This window comes from Haliaeetus albicilla, chromosome 28 (assembly GCF_947461875.1).
Source record: "Haliaeetus albicilla chromosome 28, bHalAlb1.1, whole genome shotgun sequence".
Taxonomy (NCBI): Eukaryota; Metazoa; Chordata; class Aves; order Accipitriformes; family Accipitridae; genus Haliaeetus; species Haliaeetus albicilla.
In genome coordinates, this window is record NC_091510.1 from 1,270,578 (window position 1) to 1,284,581 (window position 14,004).

Below are 14,004 nucleotides of genomic sequence, written 5' to 3' on the forward strand. Positions count from 1 at the left end.
CATGGGAATGAGCAGCGGGGATGGGAGTGGAGTCTGTTGCCAGCAGGCTGCACCTCTTTATATCCACACAAGCAGGTCCCTGCCCACAGTAATCACTTCTGCTGTCAGGAGCTGCTGAGCACAATCAATCTCCACGCATTTGTATACAAGCTCTAGTCGTCCCAGGGAAGAGACGATGCCAACGCGGTGCTGCCCCCGTCCTCTTTCCTGTGCCCAGAAATTATCGCACAAGCCTCCAAAAGCTGTGTGATCGTCCTCAATCACGTGGGAACGCAAAGTGTGTTTGCTCCTTCTCTGCTAGATTGAAAGCTCCTCGGCTGCATCTAGGATTTACTTCCCAGCTTCTCTGTGCCCACTCAAGGTCTAGGACCTTATCGATTTTTTAAATATAAGCTAAGAGTCTCGCTGAAGGATTTATCTCATCTAACTTCAGCCATCTGAAAGGCCAGAGGCCTCGGCTGTGGGGCTCTTGCTCAGCACCAGAGCAGTGCTGGACTGGTGCCCGCTGCCAGGGTCTGTCATGTCAGAAAGAGCCGGTCCTTTCTTGGCCAAGTGCGGTCACACTGGCTGCCACGGCTGCTCCAAAACCCCCTCCTCCAGCCTCACCCAAAGACGAAGCCCGTCCATCACTACACAAACCCACACCTTGGTTTCCTTCTGCCCCGCGCCGCTCTGATGCTCCTGGCTCTGACGCTCTGTTCCCTGGGACCATTTTTGGCCCTGCCAGCCCTGATCTCCTGTTGTGCACTGGTTGTTCAACAAGGGTAAGTGAGTGGTGCTTCACCAGACCCAGCGCACCCCACGGGATTGTTAACCCTGTGGTTATGCCTCAAGCCAGACAGCTATAGCCCGTGACTGAGGTGCTGCTGCAGCTGAGGATGAGGACGATTTTCCAGCACCTTCTAGCAGGGCCCTGGACCTTCTGTTTTCATCCTGAGACTCTGCTCACTTCTTCCACATTTCTGACACCCATCTCCCAGGCAGTCACAACAGGCTGTTATAACACATCAGAGGTACAAAGCACCTGATGAAACAGTGTGCGTTACCATCCATGGAGTTTTGTTGGCTTGGAGCTTGGGCTGAGGCACCAGCTCTTCCCTTTCCCAGACAGCCCCTCACAGTAGCAATGCTACCAGTACCCAGACGTGACCTAGCTCCTACCCTCAGCCCAGCGCCTCGGGTCCCAGAGGCGACAGGCCGCCCCCCTGGCTGGCCACACATGTGCAACACAAAGGTTCTCCCTTCTTCCCCTGCCATCCCATCTGCTGGATGCAATTCAATATTCGCCAGGGCCCTGTGCAGCACCCCAGCAGCATTTCTTATGACTCCCTTGAACAGACTCAGCCCTCTCGGCACCAGGCTGACTGCGTGCACCACTCTGTGAGGTGCGTCTTGTCCCCTGCGGCACCGCTGAGGAGTTTGCTGGAAGCCTCTCCATGCATTCACCAGCACAGGGGAGGGACCTGGGGTGATTAGGACTAATTTCTCCCTTCCCTGCATGTGCAGGAATGTGTGTGGGCTCACGAGCAGCGGCATCGCTCCAAGGGCAGGTGATTTCCTTATTCCTCTTTGCTTCTCCAGAGATCTCCCCGCAAGGAGCACCGAAGAAGCCACAACCTCTTCTTGCAGAAAGGGGCACATCACCCCTCGGGAGGGGGTCGCGGCTCTGCTGCTCCCCCAGACCCCGCCGGAGCTGTGACTGCAGAGCCCCGAGGTCACGGCGCTCCCCGCACGTCCCCTCCGGCACCGTGCGGGGGCCTGCCCACGGTCGGCACCCTGACGTCACCTGGTAGCAGGGTATATCTAGAGGAGAAAGGACACCTCGAGACCCTTTCGACGCAGGCTGGGAGTTGGATGATTTGCAGGAGGAGCCCTTGGCACTGTAAGTATTTCCCAGGAGCTCCAAGCAATAATGAGGGTGGCAGGGAGATGAAAGGGGAACCGGCTGCAAAACCCAGAGGAGAGGAAAGTCCTGATAAAACCCCAGGGCAGGAAAATTCGGATGTTTGTGCTTGGAGAGCGTGAACAGACCCAGCAGCTAAGAGAGGGAGTTGTGGTCCTCGCGTGGTCGTTTTCTCTTTCCTCTCACTATTAGGGCAAGTGCTGGAGCAGTGCCTTGTCTCAAAGCTCCCTGGCTGCGCGAGCGGCTCTGCCCTCCACGGGGCCGCTCGGTTCCTCGTGCCCAGCACCCCTCGGTCAGGGGTCCCCAGCACCCCCGTGGCTCGTGTCCTCGGCTGGCTGAGCCGGCAGGTGAGCAGTGCTGGGGGGGCTCCTGAGGAACGGTCGGGACAGGCAGCTGGTGTTTCGTGCTCCGGTGCCCAGCCATAGACGTGGGGCACATCGGTGGGGAGTTTGTACCATGTGATGCTGTACCTCCGGTGTTACTGAATCCCTTCTTTCAGCTGGGATAGTCATTCCAATGATCCCCACCCGGGAAGCAGTTGTGGGAACGTAGTTCTACTTGAGATGAGTTCTGGATTGTAGAGTGCATCCTCTTTCATCGGTTCTTGGTCTTAAAACTGCTGCTAGAACAGAGGGTCTCAGATCCTGTGTAAAACACAGGAACAGAAAGGGCTGAACCTGCGTGGACTTCTTCCATCGCCGTGATTAGCCAGCTCAAGCAACTGAGACTGGAGCTGTGAGGTTCCTCACAGGCATCTTACACTGGATACAATATTCCCTGACAAAAGCCTGGCTGCAAGAATGATGCTAGTGGCTCTCGTGAGGTCAAGAGCTGAGCATGCAAGAACCCCATCAAAAGGAATGTGAAAACAAGGATATTTCCTCCTGCCTGCTGTCTATTCCCAATGTATCCCTGCATGGCAGACCACGGCTCTTGGGGGTTCTGTGTCTGACATCCCTGAGGCACCACAAAGACAAGTGCACATGGAGGAGTCTGTATTTTTTAAGGTTTCAGACAAGGGAAGATGAGTTCCTATGCTGAATTTGTCTGAAGAAGGTCAAGCAAGGCATCTGCATTATCTGTCAGGGAAATTTTCCACAGAGAATCAGAGATTAAGGAGAGGGCAGATTAAAGAGTCAGCATTTGTCAGTAGTATTCAAGTCCCTTTAAGTTCAAAGAAAACTAAAAGAAGGATGATTAACCTGGCCAGCAACCCAGAGGTGGGATATCTGACGCAACTGAGATAAGCCCATTACCATCTATTAGGTATAATTAGCGTTCGGACGCAAGCAAAGCTCTTACCCAGAGGATTAAACCCTGGAGTGAGCAGAAATGCTGTCAGGGGTGATTAGTTAACACCTTGTCAGAGGAGGGGGCAGAGGAAGTGCGTGGAAGAACATCTTGTTCTTCAACAGCCTTTGCATCCACAGCCATCAGCTCTCTCCCGGGAGCTGCCTCCCAGTGCCAGCAGCAGCAGAAGAGCTCTGGCAGCCCAGCAAGCACTGGGAGGAGGCAGCATCTTGCAGAGATCTAGAGAAGGAGACTCAGTCTCCTCAACGTTTCTCAAGCCATCTGTTCGGCGTGGTACCAAGGACTATCCAAGTACGCAGGTACGGGGAGGCGAAAGGCTGGGAAATTCCCCTGGGAAGCTGCCGTGGGAGCTTCTTTTGCATCTGTGATGGCGGGGTGCCCGCCGGCCCATGCCTGGCTGCGTGCAGAGGCAGCTGGTTCCCGAGGTGTGGGAACAGGGGCAGCGCCGGTGCTGCGGGCAGGGCCCTCTCCAGCAGGAACGGAGACACCTTTGCCTGGGTGTGATGGCAAGCGAGTCCCACCAGATCAGTGGTGGGAGGGCAGCTTGATTCCTGCTGCAGGATGGAGGCTGTTATATGTCATTAAGGCTGCTTTCTGTCCTCTGCCATTTCTTTTGGTGATGCATGGAGAGAATAGGTAGAGGAGGTTGGTACAGAAGAAAGGTTTGTCCCTTTTAGTTTCATTGAGTGCTTTTTCTTGAATTCATGCAGGTCAGAGAGAGGATGAAGTGTGATTTGGGCAGCTCCTTTTTCCTACCAAATCTTGGGTTATCAAGTAGCTAGTAGGTGGATGCAACTACTTCAGATTGGGGGAAAAGGAAACTCCAAGGACTGAGTCTTCCCATTATCTATTTCTTTGTTGAGCGAAGGCCAGGGGCAAGGCATGGATTCAGGGAACTAAGAGGAGTCGACCCTCAAAGACATTTTTGTGGTTAAGGTACCACACTGGCACACAGCAGGTCTTGGTGAAGCAGAGCAGGAACTCACTTGGAGATGGAGCTCAAATGCATCTTACAAGTTCTGGATGCCAGTCCAAAGGGTTGGAAATCTGTTAGCCGGTTTGTTTCTTCTGCTGTACTTTTGGGAGTAGCCCTTGAGAGGGGTGCCAAGTATCTTGGCGTGTCAGATGAACATGGTGCTTAGAAGTGGATGTGTACCTCTCGTAGTTCAGGAGGGGTATCTAGCGCTGAGACAGACACCCTACTGATGAGAACTGTACCTGAGGCAGAGCATAATACTATATTTTGGGGCATTAGCAGACATGCCATGCAGCAGTTTTCTGATGCAAAGCATTTTGTTGTAGGGCAGTACCATCTGAATTCCTCACTGGTCCTGAGTAACAGTGAGGCACCAAATTCTCTCTTTGGTTTGGAGCCAAACTACCTCAGGTCTCAGTTTGGCCCTAAAAAACTGTGAGTCAAAAGATTTTGTCAATCCTCCCAGCAGTGCAGTCCAGGTCATACTGATCACTGCACCTCCATTTCTATTCTGTAAAAGATGAAGGTGACAGTGTTTGCCTGTCCTGCCACCGTGCTGTGAGGATAAAGCTGTAAATACTGGGTGATTATTTAGGTGCTGCAGAGATGGCAGCCAGATAAGTAACTTCCACGATTTGAGCTGATCCCTGTGTTTGTGGGCACAGTGTGTGCTTAGGAAGCGTTGTGCTACAGGCGGGGAAATAGCATCTGTGCATACTTCAGCTGCAGACACAACCATCTGCTGCTCCATTTGGGGCTGCTGGAACCTGTCCAGTCTCCTGCTCGGGATATTACAGCTGAGACAGGAGCCCAACCACAAGCGACAGGAGAACTAGCATGCCTCTAGGTGCTATCATTAGGATCCATCCTACTGTCAGCACAGATGGAAAGATGTCAGGGGTGAAGTATTCCCAGACTGCCACAGATACAGAACGCATTCGCCTTGCACTGATGTGGAAGTGACATGGGAGGATTGCTTGGGTGGTCTTTCTCCTTGCATCTTAGGCTTTGCTTTCCAGCACTTTGGCTATTTCAGGACTGTCAAAGACATGAACTGTCTTCCGACTAAGAAAAAAAACACAAACCCAAACATTTTTGATGGCATTTATAGTTCTGAGATTAAAAGTCTGGAGTGTCACTGCAGGTGATGTTGGGGATTAGGCTAGAGCACTATGGTGACCTAATGAGATTAGCCTTTAGTTCCAAATCCTGAAGTTAATTCCATCAGCGATCCCATCAGCCTGGCTGCACAGGGATGAACACCTGGAGATAGGAGTTATATAATGGTCATGGGGAAGAATGTGACCTCAAGGAGGGGAGTGAAAAATGGCATTTATTTTTGTCCATAAATGCACTTGCTCAGACCATTCTAGCATACTAATTAGCACAAAATTAGATGAAGGGCTGGAAGGTCCCCCTTGGGCACTGGTGAGAGTTATTGCTGTCCTCCCTGGGAAGGAAGCAAAGGGCTTTGAATGCAGCAGTTCTGCCCTCTGAGGCAAGAGAGATGTCTCCCACACAAGAATTACTCCCTAATAACTATTTAGCCCCTGTGAAGTGGAGTTTGGCTCATGTGCACTGTGGTGCAGAAGAGGTCAGTGCATGTCATATAATGCTCACAAACACCGAAATGGACATATCCTGGGGAAAGTTACAGGCTTTACTCTCCTAAATCCTGAGAAATTAACTTCTGCCTAAAAGACAGTCTCCAATGCTTTGCCTTAGCCTTCTTTACAATCTTTCAAAGATTCTGTGCTCTAAGTTTGGTATTGATAAACATGAGACCCAAATTGCAGCTCCAGCCAGACTAAGGGGCTATGTAGCTCAGCATCCCATCTCCAGCAGTGTCCAAAAGGTAACACTTAGGCAAAAGTATAAGAATAGGTGAAGTATATCATAATGATTCCCAAGGATAGGATATTTCTCTAAGCTGTAAGTGCGTCTTTGTGGGTCCTAGTAGGCATGTTGTGAACCAGTAAGTAAAAATATCAGCACTGCTGTTCCAAGGCTAGCTAGAAAACAAACAACATTGGCATTAACCTTCCTATTTTACCCAAACTGTGGGGCAATCTGCTGCAGCAACCTGTCTCCAAGAGTCCAGCTATGTCTGAGAAAAAAGAAGGTGTGACTCTCTGTGACTCTGCAAGTCATTGCACTATGGGGTTAAGTGTCTTTTTGTCCTTAGCTCAAGTGTCCTTTGTTTGGCCTCCTAATTCTAGCATGCCAGATGAAAGACCGTGCTATCCTGCTTACTTTGTATGCATTACAATCTTTCTTTATGTTTACTGTCCTTATCTTTAATCCTGTCACAATTATATTTTCCGTAATTCTGTCATCTGACTACTGATACCTAGAAGTGATAAGCAGAGCGTTGTCAGTCCTTGCTGTTATCTTGCAGACAGAGGGATCTGAGAGAGGCGTGCGCCTGCCACACACCGCAGCCCAGGGATGAGTGAGAACCCACCCACCAACCTCAACGCTGGAGATGCTCCAGCTGGTCCCACCACACCACGCAAGGGGCCTCCCAAGTTCAAGCAAAGACAGACAAGGCAGTTCAAGAGCAAGCCCCCTAAAAAAGGAGTAAAAGGGTAAGGGCTTTTTGGAAAGAAAAGAAACTGTGCCGGTCCGGTGGCTCCCCACTGCTAAGCTGGGCTTCTGCGGCACCATCTTCCCTTGGGCAAGGAGCCAGGAGGCTTCACCCTGCGCCGCTGCCTTCAGCTCTCCTGCCTGGAGCTGCTTCTCTCCGTCTGCTGCCCGCCCGCAGCTCTTCCCTGGCTGAGGGTGCAGGGCAGCTGCTCTTTCCTGGGGGCTGCTGGCCCAAATTCACCCTCACCTGCTCTTTTCTCCCCTAGGTTTGGAGATGACATCCCAGGCATGGAGGGACTGGGCACAGGTAAGCCCCGTGGGATGTTGCTGTCATGCCCTGCTTTAACGCAAGTGCAGTCACGCTTCAGCACGGGAGAGGACTCTGGGGTGCCTCTCTGTCTCCCTGGCATCTCTGCAGCTCTCAGGGTCACCACAGAAGGCTCGTACTCCCTCCGCGAGCTGCCACGGTCATGCTTGTGCTTACATGCACTACGAGACAGAAAGGCTATTTAGGCACACTTCAATTTCTGAATACTTTCGCTTGGCTGCAAATGTGCTTGTTTGTTTTCTGCTAATGCTCTGCCTAAGAATTTCAGCAGAATGAGGTTCTCAAAGAATTGCCAAATGCTAAGCTATTAATACCAAAAATCACGGGAACTAAATCCCAGCTGGTTAAGTATTTCTGTTATCACGAGAATCCTAAATTTAAGAATTTTATGCACCCGTCTGGGACTGAGCAACACACGCTGGATGAACTGTAGCCAATCGGAACTTCTTAGGTATCAAAAACAACTGCACCTATCAAAGAGTTACAGATCCTCAATGTTGTAGACCAAATTTTTCCGCATCTGATTTAAGATTGCACTTATCTTCAAGATCACAGTTTGGCTACAGGTAGTTTATAAGAACAGAAGAAACCTCGTTACTGGAATGAATTTTTACACCAGTCTACACAGTCACTGAAGAGACTAGAGGAAATGCTGGTTTGCTTTTGCTCACAGAGAAAGATGGCACGGGAGAAAATACACTGATCTGGTTTGGTCTGGTAGGTAGTGCCAGATTTGAAGAGCTCATCTGCTCATTTAATCTTCAAGTGGAATCTCATTTGTCTTAATGTTTCCTGAGTAAATCAGCCTTTCTATTAATATGAAAGAAATCCAAGAAGCGCAGTGACCAGAACCCATTTCTCATTCTCTCTCTTTTGCAGATATCACAGTGATTTGCCCATGGGAAGCTTTCAGCCATCTGGAACTGCACGAGCTGGCCCAATTTGGGATCATCTAAGGTGCCAGCATCTCTACTGGTGTCACCTGGTGACTCCACAGATCCCATCATGGTCTTCATCACCTTTGACACTTATTTTTGGCCCTTACATCCACCTGCTCACAGGCAGGGTGGTTTTGTAAGAGCTAGTTATGAGAAAGTCCTTTGCAGATTAATTTGGCAAAGAAGTTAGTTGGGACCCTGAACAGACCTCATGCTCCATGTGGTGAAACTACTGAAAAATGTCTTAATGCCTCCCTGAACCATATCCTGTCTTCTCCCACTGTCGTTGCTCTTCAGGTTTATGGAGATAGAGGGAGGCTCTATTTGAACTTTTCCCCTGGTTAACTTTTCCCGTGGTTAGCTGAGATACTGTGTGCATGGGTGTGCATGTATGTCCAGACCTAATTACATCAAGCCCATTCTGTTTTCTTCCCTCCCTGACAGCTTTCTGTATAGGATTTCCACGGATATGTCCCCATGTTAGCCGGGCCACCAACTATTTGCTGAGAGTATATCTGTAGAGAACAGCATTAGAGTCACCAGTCCAGACGTTAGGCTATTTTTCTGTAGGAGACCCTTCCCCAGGGGTTCACCATAAGGAATTTGCTGCTAAGATTTACCTCACCAGCAAATGGGGAAAAGGGGTTGCAAACGTTGTCTCTGCTGCACTGCCCACAGGCTATGAGCCATGAGACTCTGGCTGTTCCAATAACGTTAAATGAAAATATGCGTGTCTGAGATCAATAGCTAAGTGAATTAATCCTACTGTTCATTCCTTTGTGTCTGCAACTCCAAGGAAGCAGCACTCCAACTGACACTGTTCCTCTCCTTCGATGGGCACCCCGTGTGACACTTGCACTGTCCCCATGCCCACACACACTTACACGAGGCATTTGCTCCCCAGCACGTTTGCTGCCAGTTAAGAAGACAGAGGATCATTATGATCTGTCACCAGACAGTGCCAGTAGTCCCGCCTCATCTAGCAGAAGATGGTATTGCATTAATTGCTCCCTCTTCTCCGTATTTAGCATGGGGCAAGTCTCCCTTCCCACCCTGCCCCATCAGCAGGAAGGCTTTTCTCTTCACCCCCCCCGGCAACTTCAAGCTCTGGAGCTTGACTGGACAAGCAGGCAAATGGTTGTTCCCCCAAGAGAGGTAACGCAGAGCCGGTGGGGAGGCAGGGGGAGGGTAGGGTGGGTATATGCAGGCAAGCCCAGAGCGAATCCACTTAACCCTATCGATTTGTGTCTCCTGGTCTCCGGCAGCCTGAGTGCTGGTGAGTGGTGAGGCACTCATAATCACTTAAATGCTTGGGGAAGGCACCGAGATTCCCTGCTGCCCTGGCATTAAGGAAGAGCTTTTATTTTGTTTGGAGGCAAGGAGTGAGCTTTGTTGTAGCTACCTAACGTTCATAAGAAGAGGTGGTATTTTTAATCATTGCCTTCAGCTTGATGAGCCTCATTGCATAAGAACTGCCTCCCCCCAGCTTATCTTTCCTATGCTGAACATGTTCATGGGAGCATGGAGTGGTTATGGAGAGGAGAGCAAATCCTGCCTGAAAGATCAATCCCCACGCATAAAGCATTGCTATAAATCCATGGCTGTGCTATAGTTATCGGCTACTGTTATTCCAGAAGTAAGAGCTAGGAGGTTTCATTTACAATACAGCTTCAGCACCAAAAGCTAAAGGAAATTCCTGTTGGCAGTCCAGAGTACAGCTTTCATTATTCAGCACTCCTGCCGTTAGAAACAGCAGTAAACCAAAGAGCAGTTCAGAACCGCAGCACAATCACAGCGCAGGAGTCATGTACCACTTAGCTAATTGCAGCCCACAGCTATTTCCTTGGGCAGAGGCAGTCTGTCCTTTCCACTTACTCCCAATTTCTCCCACCTTTCTCACCTTTTAAGGTTTTTCTTCTTTCCCAAAGTGTTCTTTATGTAAATGATGGTTTATTTAGCTTTTACTGTAGGGGACTGATTTCATTTTTCTCCAAGCTCATGTGCTAGCTCTCTCCTTCTGTGGTTAAATGTGAATGTTCCTATGTCGATGCTCTTGTGCTTTCCCTCACATTACACCATCCTGTAGCATGTGATCCTTATTCCACCTCCTGAGTCTGTCCTCTTCTATCTGGGAGAAGACCCACTGCATCCAGTTTTGGATCCTGCAAGATAGCTGCCTCTATTATAATTGAGTTTCCCCTTTTTTAAGCAGGAAAACAAGAGGAGAGCCTTTGAATTAGCCCTTTGCTCCCTTTCATCCCAGGCCTTGGGAAAGCAGTCCAAAGATAGTGAGATCCTCTGTCAGAAAATACTGGGGTAAAAGCAAAGTTCTCCTTAGTCCAGGGACTGAAACATTTCAGCAAATGGGAGGGTCCTGGTGTAGTTCCACATCTGATTGCCATAACTCCGTCTCCCATCAGAGACCTACTCCACTCTCCTTCCTAGAGGCATCCAGCAGGAATGCACACATCTCATGCCTGGCTGATGAGCTGTATCAGAAGATGTTTTGAGTCAACATATGTTAGTTATTTTAAAAACAATTTCTATTCATTAACAGGAACTACATTCGTTCCTTTACTTGTAAGGAATTTTGAGACTTGGAAGGAGTCTTAAAACATCCTCACAGTTGTTTTGTCTGAGGTTCTGAGCTTTTACTAATGACCTATAACCCCAGAAACTTCCATTTTTCAAACAGTGAGAGATGGCTATGATGCAAGAAAGCAAATGTGTTAAAGTAGCTTATTGAAGGACTTCAGTCTATATACATTGTAATATGCTATTCTTTGTTCTTTTACTATAAAAACAAGTCAAAAGCAATAAAAATGAATAAAAAATGTTTAAAAATGCTAGGAATGTAGTCTGTCTTGTTTTCAAAATATATCCGGAGAAAGGCAGATAACTTAGCTTTTCATTCTAAAATCCTTTCCTCAGGAAAGCTCTGAAAGCCACTCACCACTCCTCACAAGAGAAAACCAGCTATTTATCTCCAAACAATAGGCAATAAAAACTAACTGTGATATCATCTGAGAAGCAGTTTTTCCCTGAGTGATGGTGTATTCTCCCAGGCACGGTGCTTGTGATTTTCTTAGGGCCGAAATCTTTTGGCCAGTTATGTCTTCTGGGACAGTTTATGCAACGGAGTGTCAGCATGTTTCTACCCTATAGCAAAAAAATGGCTCAGATGTGAATGCTACTTATTTCATTCTCATGGCTATGACTGGAAGATAAAGCTGCAAATGCTCATCTGCTTTTACTTCTTGTTGTTGCTGAACTTTCTAAATGTTCATAGGGGTTTCAAGTCAGTCAGGTTCAATTGCCTCCTGGTTTAGATGTTGCCTAGAAAATTCTGTAGCACACCAAGAGTACCCTCAAAGATGAGTCCCATCCTCACTGACCTCAGTTTCTGGCTCTAGCAAGAAACTTAAATAAACCTAAACCCCTGAAAGAAAAGAAGAATGAACCTTGGGAAAAGGGAGAAGCACTTGTCTTGCTTTTCCTCCCCTAATATATCTAAATCACATCAGGAATCTCAATTTAAAAAAAAAAATAAATCTTCAGTGTAAGTTGGATTCTTCAGGAGATCCAAAGATGCTGAGTGCAAGATTCCCATCTTCCAACAGTTTGCAAATCAGCACCTCAGTATCAAGCCACTATTGCATTTTCCTATGGTATTGATCAATATGATATGGACTAACAAAGGTACTCTGACAATATCACTGTGTGTGTTGTGGGGCATTTTTCTATTTTATAAACAGGATTTTGAGAGTTAGAAAAATTAATGTCAAGAGTGTCCATCACCTTTAGGTCTCTAGTACCTGATTTTCCAGAGTTCTTAACATTATGTCTTGGTGTTTGAAATACAGATGTCATTGGTTGTGGTTGCAGCTATGAGTACTCATTAGTGACTCTCACTCTCTCTGAGTCTGATCTCACTCAGACAGTAAGATCCAGGGCCTCAGCCTGGAGATCCAAGGAACAATGAGTAGGTATTTTGAGAGCACTTATGTAATGCCTCACAGGAACGGCTCGAGCATCACTCAGGGTGGGCAGGTTATTCCAGCCAACAGTCTGTTTCAGCATCTCCACAGCACTGTGATGCAAATCTTCTTTCTTTTGAAAAAAAAAAAAAAGAACAGAAGATCATGCAATTCAAATTAAAGATTGTATCACATGCTTATAAATGTGCTCAACACTGGAATTCCCCTATACTGGACTGCTTGACTTTGAAATCTTACTCCCAGTCCTCATAGTGCTGCCCGGGTCGTTAAAGCCGGGCTCAGCTTGGTACCCCGATGTCGGGCACCAGCACCTCCAGAGGTTGTCCTGGCTGCCCAAAGCAGGGAGCGCTTACGGCTCCCAGGCTTCCCCACACCTGCTGTAATCCACCTGTAGGGAGTGGGATGGCTGAAGCCTCTGTGCTGGGAGCACATAAGGATTTAATTCTATCAGTTGCAACTTTTAGCTTATCTTTAACAAGTGCTCTCATTTTTTACGTGGTTGCCCTTGTGAAGTTTAGCATAACTGCGGTGAGATTTTTGGCCCTTGCTGCTCCTGCTGGGTGAAGGAGATACCGTCACTATGAAGGCTCATTGCCTTCAGGCATTTTCAAACACTTTCTTGTCTCTGGCATTTTTCTGAGGGCCTCTCACATTCCTGAGGCTGTAAACGAAGTGGCTGAACGCAGCAATCGCCAGCACATATGCAACATACACCAGGCTGTCCTGATGGCTGGGCAGACCAGGAATACAACACAAATAGATGAACTTCATTACCCTGTGAAGAAGACTTCTGGTACTGTGAGAGGTTTCCCCTCACCTCCAGTTAGGACACCAGGAGGAGCAAAAGATGGAAATCCCAGGACTGTTAGCAATCCCTCCGATGTAGGCTGCTAGAACACATCCCTTGGAAGTGTGATCTCTGCAGGCTCACAGAGGGTGACGAGGGGCACAGCAGGTTATAGACAGATGGGAGACAGGGCCGGTTCCTCAGCCCTACAGAGGCTTCTGCCCCACAGGTGACCCCACGTTGCTTCACCAAAACCCCACAGTGGTTTCTCTAGGCACAAGGAGAAGGCAATCTCATTTGCTCATCTTACAAGGTAGTTGGATGCAAGTCAGCTCAAACCTGTACACCAGACAGCCACTTTCTCATCCAGGTAGCTGCTGGCACGGGCATAGCAAGCTTGCATCTGTCTGCACCAGGGGAGCTGGCTGCAGGTCTGAAAGTAAAAGAAGAAAAATAACAGCAGGGAAACCACAAGTAGTGTTAGATCTGCCTTTAGCAACTGCAGTGTTCCCAGAAACCCTCACTGGGATCAAAGTCTTTCCATGCTAGGCACTGTGTAAGTACATCACTGGGAACTAGTGAATTAGTAATAATCCTGACCTCCAAGCCAGTTTGTTACTCCAGCCTGTGGATACTGAACTTCACTAACAAGGGAGGGGCGACAGTGGAGATGCAACACAGTCTTGAAAATGTCAGTACCTGGTCAGGTCACACGCAGACAGTTGGGATGAGGGACACACAGATGGAGGCATCAGGGAACAGTCCTTTCAAACACAAATCTTAAGCTAGGAGAAGATCTGGTAAGCACCAGTCCCAGACAAGAGCAAGGGGAAAGCAGGTCAGCAATGAAATTGGAATGAAACACGGTCAGCACATTTTGGACTACAGGTGCCTATACAGAAATAGTACCACAAGGAGCTATATTATGAGAAACCTGAGAGGAACTTAACACTGTTGCATCCCCATCCAGAAAGCTGCGTTCAGTTCTAGGTGTTTTGAGGACAGAGGCTGACAAACTGTTAATCATTTCAAGCTAATGTAGAAGGGGGAGGGAGACGAAAGAAACATACGGATAGGAAAATGAAGAAAGGAGGAGTAAGGACTCCACAGTCAGCAGGGAATTTGCTCCAGCATGCACAGCCCCCTGAAACAGCCAGGTGGAGTAGCGATTACCATC

General features: G+C 48.3%; 1 protein-coding gene across 3 annotated transcripts; it reads left to right on the plus strand.

The window, feature by feature from the left end:
• Positions 1-1,760: 1,760 nt before the first annotated feature.
• Positions 1,761-10,886, plus strand: PDE6H (phosphodiesterase 6H). 3 transcript variants are annotated; one of them, XM_069773246.1, is made up of 4 exons: positions 1,761-1,882; positions 6,589-6,778; positions 7,043-7,083; positions 7,984-10,886. In XM_069773246.1, exons 2-4 carry the CDS (start codon positions 6,639-6,641, stop codon positions 8,058-8,060), a joined length of 258 nt encoding a protein of 85 aa, XP_069629347.1. In that variant the 5' UTR covers positions 1,761-1,882; positions 6,589-6,638; the 3' UTR covers positions 8,061-10,886. The 3 variants fall into 3 exon arrangements, with proteins under 3 accessions (XP_069629347.1, XP_009925560.1, XP_069629349.1); XM_009927258.2 differs by lacking the exon at positions 1,761-1,882 and adding an exon at positions 3,277-3,513; XM_069773248.1 differs by lacking the exon at positions 1,761-1,882 and adding an exon at positions 3,277-3,505.
• Positions 10,887-14,004: the final 3,118 nt, after the last annotated feature.

Excerpts from the sequence above, each read along its gene's own strand:
- PDE6H (XM_069773246.1), top strand. The coding sequence starts at position 6,639 with ATGAGTGAGAACCCACCCACCAACCTCAACGCTGGAGATGCTCCAGCT. Across the intron at positions 6,779-7,042 it reads CCTAAAAAAGGAGTAAAAGG|GTTTGGAGATGACATCCCAG; the intron begins GTAAGGGCTTTT and ends TTTCTCCCCTAG. Across the intron at positions 7,084-7,983 it reads CATGGAGGGACTGGGCACAG|ATATCACAGTGATTTGCCCA; the intron begins GTAAGCCCCGTG and ends TCTCTTTTGCAG.